The sequence below is a fragment of the Cupressus sempervirens genome, chromosome 7 (genome assembly GCF_028749045.1).
Source record: "Cupressus sempervirens isolate cs-2001-9-10 chromosome 7, ASM2874904v1, whole genome shotgun sequence".
Taxonomy (NCBI): Eukaryota; Viridiplantae; Streptophyta; class Pinopsida; order Cupressales; family Cupressaceae; genus Cupressus; species Cupressus sempervirens.
Window position 1 is genome coordinate 39431773 of NC_143124.1, and position 10823 is coordinate 39442595.

The 10823-nt window shown below is 33.2% G+C and overlaps 1 protein-coding gene across 1 annotated transcript; it reads right to left on the reverse strand.

Annotated features, from left to right (window-relative positions):
• Nucleotides 1-5298: 5298 nt before the first annotated feature.
• On the reverse strand, nucleotides 5299-7331 carry LOC149545346 (putative pectate lyase 18). Its single transcript, XM_089793951.1, has 5 exons — nucleotides 7165-7331; nucleotides 6105-6735; nucleotides 5840-5943; nucleotides 5593-5731; nucleotides 5299-5505 (listed from the first exon to the last, which is right to left on the reverse strand). The coding sequence occupies exons 1-5, from the start codon at nucleotides 7329-7331 to the stop codon at nucleotides 5299-5301; spliced, it is 1248 nt and encodes a 415-aa protein (XP_089650077.1).
• Nucleotides 7332-10823: the final 3492 nt, after the last annotated feature.

Below are 10823 nucleotides of genomic sequence, written 5' to 3' on the forward strand. Positions count from 1 at the left end.
AAAGTAGATTTGAAGCCATGTATTGAATAACTTTATCATAACTATATTTAATTTCTCATCTAAGATAACTCTTTTTTAATTATTCAAAATGAAAAGAGCCCAGCTCATGTCCCCATTTGTTTCAATATTTCCATGTTCTAATGATATACTATGACATTCTATTATTTATTAGACTACATTCACATACATTCGTCCATGCTTCTTATATTCTATGTCATTTATTTTGGATCATCTCTATAATATTCAGGACAAATTTTGCATTCCTTAAATCTAACTCCAGATTCTAATTTTTACATTCAAAAGATAATTGCTTATTAATTTAAAAACTAGAGGAGTATTATTAATTTTTCATATTTTTTTAATATTTATTCACTGAAATGATATATGACATATTAAAAAAAAAAAAAAATTATAGGTTGTACATTAGATGATGATATGTTATAAATGTTAAACAAACAATGAGTATTTTTTTGATGCTCATTTAAACCCTTAATATACATCGTTTGAAAAGGTAATAGTTCTTTGAAAGTAGATTTGAAGCACTATAATCTTTTCTATTGTCATGTCTTGAGTAAATTTTATCACAACACTATATATAATTTCTCATCAAAGATTATTCTCTGTTAATTATTGAAAAGGAAAAGAGCCCAGGGAAGGTCCCCTTTTAGCTCCATATTTTCTTGTAATTATGATATACTGTGGCATTCCGATTATTTACTAGGCTAGGTTCACATACATTCATCCGTGATTCCTATATTCTCCATCTTTTAATTTGGATCGTGGTTATAGTATCCAAGACCAATTTTTGCATTCCTTGAATCTAATTCAAAAATCAAATTTTACATTTAAAATCTAACTCCTACCTTTTTTTATTACCATTGGTAGGTTACTTTGCAATATTTATGTAATGATCTATCTAGTTGTGGTATTCTAAGACAGTAAGGTTTCAATTAATGAAAATTTAAAGAAATCATTGAATAATGCTTTACATTTATGATGAACATACAAATATTTTGATTTCACACATTATATAGAATTCAAGTATTACATTACAATCAATACTCATGCATCTTTATAACGATTAGAATACTCTTCTATTTAAAAGAGTTGGCACGATATGGTTAAAAAAAGAAAAAAGAAAATGCAATTTACAATATGATAAATAAGTTATAAGGTTATCTATTAAGAGTGTATGCTATTATAAGTGAAATCTCTACATTTTATCAAAGATTATCTTAGTCATCGTCTTAAGAATTATACGATTTTATATTTGTACATTTTACATTTTTAAACAAAACTCATTTAGGCACTGCATTATTCCCAACCTTCAATTTTTTTAAATGTAAATGAATTTTTGCAGCATTAATCAAGTTTATTGATGTATTTCAGATATGAGAGGTGTATTATTCACACATTTTTTGAAGTCACGAGAAATGGGTGGAGCATCTTGACGTCAAAAGAAACTAAAATATGTGATAAGCTTTGATTCATTGTGTTGATCGTGCTTAGCAAGTTAGAGAGTTAGAACACCCACGTTAACAATGATGGAAGGCATAGAGGGATGCCCCACGCTTGAAGCTTTGGCATACTTTGACAACCCCATGCCACCTGATTCCTTGAAGACTGCCCCAATTAACATCATAACTCCGCATTGAATTATATTGTGTAGTACAAATTGTGATATAATTATATCGACTAACACACAATAAAAACTCACGGGATCGACATCTAATTGTAAACTGCAATATTCCCTAATAAAGAATTTTGGATATGATTTTTCATACACTTAGTTCACCAATATGTTGAACTCACATGGGAACAAATGTGCGTGGAGAGAATTTCTCAAAATCTCATGGAGAAGCATGAATGAATTTCAGTAGTTGTTTCATAGTGCAATCTCTAATCTTGTCTAGTTTTCCATCGTGTCTCATGATTCATAGTACTGCAAGTGTTTAGAATCTCAACAAGTGTAAGAATTTGACAATGGCACAAGAAAACATATCAGTTAGGTTTCTGCAACTGATCTCATCAATTAATTAGAATTTTATCAGTTTTTGGTTTCATATTATAAGGGCACAGTAAAAAATTTAATGATCACAAGGGCATGACAACATTTATAGCTCTCTATGCCCTCATTTGAACAATGGAAAGAGTTGGTAAAAACATTCATTAGTGTTACATATTCACCACAATCCCTACAACTATCTGAGAATTCAAAGTTTCAACATTGACCAGAGTTTCTAAAAATATTCAATGGTGGTACAACTCACTGAAGAAGAGCAACATTTCATAGTCCTAGAGAAAGGGGAATTTGTAATCAACCTAGGTGATAAAAAAATAGACCAATTTAACTTGATTATGGCTTGTTTCTTTCTAAAAATATATTCTATGATATATTTTTGTAAAATTTCCTATGAACTCTACCCACTTTTTGTGGTTTGGATTATTTATATGCAAGATCTTGGGGTATGTCACTTAGCAGGGTTGAGTGAGTGTTATTGATTTAATATCTAGATTTTGGAATGTTTACCTAATCTGATGAGAGTTCTACATGAATTTGTAATCAACAACTACACAAATTTAACTGGGTTTTGGCTTGTTTCTCTCTAGAAACATCTGCTATTATATATTTTTATAAAATTTCTTGTGAACTCTACCCATTTTTCATGGTTTACAATATTTTTGTTTAGGATCTTGAGATAATTCACTTAGCACAGGTTGAGTGACTTTCATTGTTTTATTATTTGGATTGTGGAATATGTATGTAGTTGGCCCTTTTTTTCTATTGTGAGATAATATGTAATAACCACCTTAAAAGAGATCCCTCTAACTATATAAACAAATACATGTTTAGAAGGAAATATAAAGACATACACGTTTACAAGGAAAAGAGAAAAAACATTTTGCATATGTACCTCTTCTCACCCCTTGAAGAAAATCACAGAGCAAGGGCATGTAGATCGCAAGGGCATGACATGACAACGAAACTGCAGAGAAAGGGCATGACACGAAAATGAAATTGCAGAGAAAGGGCAAATAATGACAATGAAATCGCAAAGAAAGGGCATGGTAATGAAATGTAAAGATCACAAGGACACAACAACAAAATGCACCAATCACAAGGGCATGACAACATTCACAACTATGCACCCTCATTTGGAGCTCTCCACCTCTTTCGCGTGCATCTCTCCATAACCAAAACAAATGGAAAGTTATTTATGTCATGATTTTTTTTTTGCTTATGCTCGTAGGGGTGTCGCAAGTGCGATGCCAATATTGGTATTGCAATGTCATCGAGGAGAATTGCGAAAAAAAAGAGACATGAAAAACAACACAGATTACACCGCCATCACAAATTGTCATCGCAATTTGTCCCCAAATGTTGTAGTGATGTAGGAACTCATATCAAATGTGGGAGGCCTATCTCTCAAAGGAATGATCTAGTATAAACAATCGAGTGTTTCAAATGAGGTGGGCATGTAGAAATTCTTCTATTCTAAGGAAGCACCAATGCATATTCATGATGTTAGGTCTAAATCCATGAGGACGGAGGCTAAACCTACAAGCAAGAGGAAAATGGAAATGACACGCACTACCTATGGCTCTAAGAATAAGGGTAACCCTAGCCCTTCCCATGTTTCTAATACCTTTTAAGGGATGCCTTCCCCAGAAATGAGCTTGGGTGGTGATATCACTTACCCTATAAGGAATGCAAAGAGGGGTGGGGGGAAGGTAGAGCGGCCCCCACGTGAAAGAGATGAAATTAATGATAGGATGAATAGGCTATAGAAGTCCCTTTAGAGATTTTTGATAACCAAGAGACCCTACACAGGAAATTCAAGGCCATTTCTGAGTATACCACTAAGATGATCTATTCGATGGCCACAAAATTGTATCTTCTATGAGTTGAAAATGAGGATAAGGACAAGAGAAAGGAAAATGATGTCACTCGCTCTCTCTATAGCTTCCTAGAGAATGGTTGGTTTAAAACCCTACTGGACTATGATCATTTTTTGTGAAGATGGATTGTTTTTATGATAATAAAAGGTATAGGATGAACTATTGGAGAAGGACTACTAGCTTGTCTCCAACCTATTGTAACCTGGGGTCAGCCGCCTTTACCTTGTCTACTTTTTAATGCACAAAAAACAATCACAAAAGTCACTCGGTGAACATAAAAGAAAATCATATAAACCAAGTGAACCTCGTGAATGAAGACACGAACACTTCACCAACCCAACTATTCAAATCAATACTAAGAAGAACCACAAGGATTGCTGAGAAAATCTATAGAGCATTATTTTGACCAAGCCAAGATGCTCTTTCATCAATCTTTAAACATTTACGATTCAAAATAGTTTCACCAATGATAGTCTTATTTTTGAGATGGTTCACAATTTTTTCTTTAAAAACAAAAAATTCATATCAATGCAACTAGCAAAGCAAAATAATTTCCAGATATGTAGAGCAATAACCATACCCTAATAGCTCCTATTTATTTAGAAGAAGAAATAAATATTTAACAACAAATAATTATTCAATCATTTGAGAGAACTTTTGAAAAAGATGATTGTCAAACTCATGATGTCCTACTTTTAATTCAAGTGACACCCAACAAAAGAAAAATGAAGAGTTTGTTCGTAGCATTGTGTGGGAATTTTTTTTTTTAATCAAATATAGCCTGTACTTATTTTTTGTTGACACCTTTTATATCATAGAGTGCAACATACCAATCTTTGTATAAATAGATTGTCTTATTTGGAAGAAATTTAGCAATGAGATTTATTTGTAGGATCATTTTCACTCTATTCCATTTTTACCAAGCATAATATTTGAGGCCCTAGATGTTATGTGAATAAAACTAAATCAATTTTCTATAATAAATGATTTTTTTTAAGAATACAGAGAAACTATTGATACTTCTTTGAGTAATATTTGGTGTGAATAAATAGCATGTCAAAATCAATCTATATGAACCTCAATCTAATCTGTGAACACAAATTGAGCTAATCTCAATCTTTATATTGCACTTCTTATAAGGCATACTCAAGAAATACATTGAAATTCAGTGACAATCAAGATAATATAAATATAAATGTTATTGGCTTGACGTTCCACGACAATTCTTCAATTTTGAGAATAACATTACTGATATATTCAAATTTATTAAAAGATGACTCGAGACTCTCCAAAAACAAAACTAAAATAACTAACATGCCTCGCTCCGTCCTCTCATGCTTGGCAAGCTATAGAATTAAGGGATTCCTAACAATTTGTCTATAATGCATATGTTTTGGTCTAACAGCTCGAGCCCTTTCTACAGTTGAGAACACCTGAAGCTGCAGTGATTGAGCCCACAACAGATGACGGTCTTGCCGCCATACTCGAAGCCTTTGCATAGCTTGAAGATGCTCTAGCTCCTGATGCTGTAAAGAATGCCCCATTCAACATCAGATCTCCCAGTGATCTCCAATTCCCTTCTGTTGAATCTTGGTGCTTTGTCACCTGCACATTTCCCATTACCATACTTATTCTACATCCATTGAACACCAAAGAACATATATGAGACATCAGTTGCAAATGGACTTTTACCTCCTTGTGGAATCGATTGTCAGGGGCTAGGAATCTGTTTCCTTCACTGTTAATGGTGGGGTTCGCACTTCCGCCAATGGCGTACATTTCCCAGTGAGTGTAATCATTGTTCACCACATGGAAATTTCCATGTCGACACCTGCATCACAACGTATACATCTTATAGTGAAATGAAAATTAAAGAAATAAACTTGAGTGAGCTAATGTCTTGTGTTCCTCATGCAAGGATTGATACGGAATTCTATACCTGGGCATACGCTGAACAAGTCCTTCTCCAAAATGGTTGAATGCAACTGTTACTTGCATTTTGACGTCTTCGGTATGCGCGTCGCTATGTCCAAGGAGCATCACCTACAGAAAACGAATATGCCCATAAATACCAATACTCTTTATGTGTCTCCTAATAGGCTTCTAGTAACTTTTTAAAGCATGCCCATAAATATAATCATGAAACCTTTTTAAAAGAAAAGCTAAATTAATGGCAGACTAAATAAACCGGCAGTTTTGAGCACCTTGTCATGGTGAGTGAAAAAGTTGTTTGAAATTGTGATAGCAGTGGAGCCCATGATGGCATCGATCAGTCCATCTGTACATCTTGACAATGAACAGTGGTCGACCCAAATTGCGGTTGATCCAAAGATGTTAATCCCATCTCCATCACTCATAGTTCTATACCCATAATGTGTGGGCGAGCTCCTCACATTTGTATTTCCCGTAGGTTTGCAGTCATGGATATGAATTCCATGAATAATGATGTTATTCACGTACTGTATTGTAATGCAAGCTCCATTTGCTATATGAACATTCGCTCCTCTGCCGTCAATAGTCTTGTAGCTGTTCATGATCAGCTCCTCCTTTAGCTGAATCAGCATGTCTCTTTGAAAAATAATCCAGAGAGGCTCGGTTTGGATGACAGCGTGGCGCAGAGTGCCAGGCTTAGGATTGACGGGGTCATCGTCACTGGGATCGGTAACGACATAAAACCGCCCGTTCTTACCTCCAATGGCGTTTTTGCCAAATCCAATTGCGCAGTCAGCCAGTCTCTTTCTGTTGTTAACCCAATCGGAATCACAGCGCCAACAGTCGTCAATTGGGTTCCCTGTTCCGCACGAGCTCAGCTTTCTTCTCGAACTATTTAAACTCCTGCGCAGCAGTTCTTTAAATTGTTAAATAATCTCAACTCAACTGTATGCAACTGTCGATATATGCTGGCAATAAAACAACGCTAGAACGTCGAAGCCTTCTTAATTGAACTGACTTAGATAACCTTTCTGCAGTATCATGTTCATCTTAGAATTAATGTATCTGAACAAAGACAATCGTTAACAGCTAATGATATGGGGAATAGAATTTTCATCTATAGCTATTGACAGCTGCGTACCAACTACTGTCACAAGAATGGTATTATAGGTATTACGGTAAGGCAAGCACCAAGCAAGAGCATAAGAATAAGTAGAGAATGATTGACACACACAGTCATATGCATTGCATATCAATGTATTGAATGTGATGAGCTATTTAATTAAATTCTCTAAACTTTCTAGACCCTCTCAAAGACAACATGCTTATTACCTTTGCACCATTTGAACAACAAGCTCCGGCTTCTCAACATGATATTTAACGCTATTGTCAGCCTTGGTCGTGTTGAAAGGAGTTCTTATTGATTCCGTCATTGCTAACATGAATAGAAAGGAAGCAAACAAAAGAAGCAATGGCTTTAAGGCTTCACTGGAGGCCATTTTCGATAAGAAGATGAAACTCGCAATGGTTGTATGAAATGCTATGGCATTGGGCTCTCTTATATAGACAACGAGCGTCTGTGAAGTCTGTTTCTGTTTCTGTTTGCGAACCGTTGAAAATGTTGTTGTATGCACGTTAATACAGTGCGATTATTACGGTCGTAATGCACATGACTAGCAACTATTGATTTTCTTAACTAATGTGATAAAGCACTTGTTGAATGTGTCTTCGCATGTTTATTCCAACTTTTTCCTGAGTAGATATAATTCTCAAAATCTCTTTGAAAAACACAGATATAAGAAGTGAAAGTTTCAAGGATGTACTTGAGCTGTCACCATATTTCATGATTTTCTCACACGCTCGTATTCACCACATCAATAGGTGAATGTTTGTAAAGATTTCCGACCAAACGTTTGAAAATGTTTGTCGTTTCGGTCAATTTCAGTTTCACATTCAAAAGTCACATATTTGTGTTCCGTAATTTGCACGGGGATTGAAGAATAAATATCGACTCCTGTTGTTACCAAGCTTCCCACGCTCTCACGGTTCTTTTTCTCTCGGGACAAAATAAGATACGCTGTCAACTAAGGATGCGAGGATGTCATATAGACGTCACATGCAAAGATAACTAATAAGATGTTCTAAATTGGGAACTTCATGCATGCAATGATAACTAATAAGATGTTCTATATTCGGAACTTCATATGATGTGGAAGGCGATGGCAACTTCATATGATTGATGTGGAAGGCGATGGCAATGGCTGTAATATAGGGAAAATATATGGGTAGATGATTTATTAAAATCAAACTTTATGCATGATTAGAATCATAGAATTTTCGTTGAAGTGAAATTAATTAAGAGTTTTGTTATATAAACTAGTTTATGTATATAAGTAGAGAGTTATCTATTGTAGTTAGATTATCAAAACAGGCGCTTCAAGAAGGATAACTCTCCCTTTATATATATAAGCTAGTAGCAGCACACAATTAATAACTTTATTTGTTTAAATATATACTCTCTCTTTTTTCACTTTAATTAATTATTAGAATAAATCATTTTAATTATTAATAAATATTAAAATAAAATTTTGCATAATGCATTTGGATAATTAATTTTGAACGACTTAATTAAAAAGTCAATTTTTTAAAGGGTCAGTATCAAATTTTATATTTATTGGTATAAAATTTGATGATTATGCATACAAATAGCTCAATTTTATACATTTTATTATTAGTTTTGATGATTGTGCATAGATAATATAGCATGTAACATATCAATCAATGAGAGCATAAATTTGATACATAATATTGTTGTTCACAAAGCTCAAATAGATGAAAATGAAAAATATGTGTCCATGACTTGAACAGTGAAAATAACTTATTCATGTTGTTGTTCATAAAACTTACATAGATGAAATAGGAAATATAAGCCCAAGTAGAAGTATTTAGATGGAGTATAGGAAATATGAGAAGAAACTAAAGAAAGAACATTTCTCCATGATGATGCAGCTGCATCACATATTCCTCAATGATAAGGATGGTGTTGCGACCTTTATTAGAGCAATGATCACGGTAGAGTTCTTTCATCATTTCTAGAAATGCATCCGTTTTTGCAAATGTGTCATAAATAACTTTTGCAACATCCACCATTTCCGTTATTTCTAGTTCATCAACACTATCAATTAACAATGAACCATTCTCCAAGGCTTTGATTAGGTGTGAGCACGATTTCTGGATTATTCTTTTACATTTATCTAAATCGATCTCACAGAAATTATTTGAGGTCACAGAAGCAGCACGACTCGTAACAATGATATTTGATGCTCCAATAGAAAATCCATAGCTCAAATGATATGCTACAAACTTTTAAACAATTATCAACATAAATATATATAAAACCGTTATAAGATACAATCAAATATGGAACACACAAATCAAATTTAGCACTTATACTTAAATATAGACCAAATAAAGTCAATAGAAATATATTTTATTTTTAATAATATTATTATTTTATTGTACCATATTTGAAAAATTTAAGTTCACTAATTTTAAAAATATGAAACAAAAGAAAATTAATATTGGAGGATAATTAGAATAAGTAAATTATATTCATTGGTTTTTTCTTTGAAATTTTGTAATGAATATTTTAATTTAATAGTTTAAATTAAAAAAAAGTTGTCCATAATATTATCATCGAACATTAAGAAACATTGTAGCAAAAGTAAATATAAATTGTAAACATAAACTGATATTACTCAATGAATCAATCTACAATTATTACTTAAAAAATCACTACAATTAGTTAAGATATAATTATTACTTAATACATCACTACAATTAATTAAGATCTATAAAAATTAAATATCACAAAAAGAGTTTGGGTTTCTCAAAATAGAATAAATTAAAATCAAGAAAGTTATTTATATCATTTTTCATTGTATAATAGAGACTTTTTTAAAACATGGAATATAGTAGGGAGTGTTACAAACAAAATACTAATGTGTCCAAAAAGACTTTTATGGACATAACATTTAAGAATAACATATCACGTCAACTATCTTCAAGGCACTTAGGTCTATTTTCTTCATCTTTGCGCTTGAAATTTGTCTACCCTTTTTCATTTTCTCATAATGATCATACGTAAAAGGAGGCATCATTCTCAAACACTAGAGATATTTTACATGTGAAACTACCACAAATGTCAATCCCTGCTCTTTCTCTTGATCCTACATCAATTGTCGCTTTGGGAAGAGTCAATCCCTGAGATTTGTGAATGGTCAATGCCCATGCCAACCTCAATGGAAATTGAACTGTTGTACCATTTTGTATTCGTGGTATTGGAATTATCTTTGGATTATGATCTTCGAATGGTAGTCCTGAATAACCATCAAACTCAACCATCACATATGCTGGAGGCTTAAGCAGAGCATTTCCTTTCTTGTAGATATTTTTTTGAATGTATCCAAGAGCCCCATTTATAGGACCTACCTCTATCCATAGATTTGAAGTTAGCATGACCCTTCAATCGTTACAGATTAACAACTCCAAATCAAGCTCATCATTTTAACAGTAATCTATTGGATTGATAGAAGCTACTTTCGATGCAACACAAGGTGCAATCGGATGCTTCAATGAATGTAGCATTTTTTTTATTACGAGCATGAACATTTTCATTTTTTGAGAACAAATGAAAAACATTATCAAATTAAACAATTGTTGCGACATCTATGTTGATAGGGACCCTTGACACCAGCAACCTCAAATCATCAATTTGTGAGTTTCCATCTCTTAGATTCATCAAAAGTTGTCAAAATCTTTGTCGCTCAATATCTTCCCCATCTTGTCTGAATATCTTATCTAGTGTGACCAGGGTCTTGAATTCCTGACCTAGAAACTTTTCCTGTTTATTACTGTCATATGCTGCTCTATCATTGATAGGAGGTAGCTGGCCAAAATCTCCCACCGATATTATAGATGCACCTGAAATA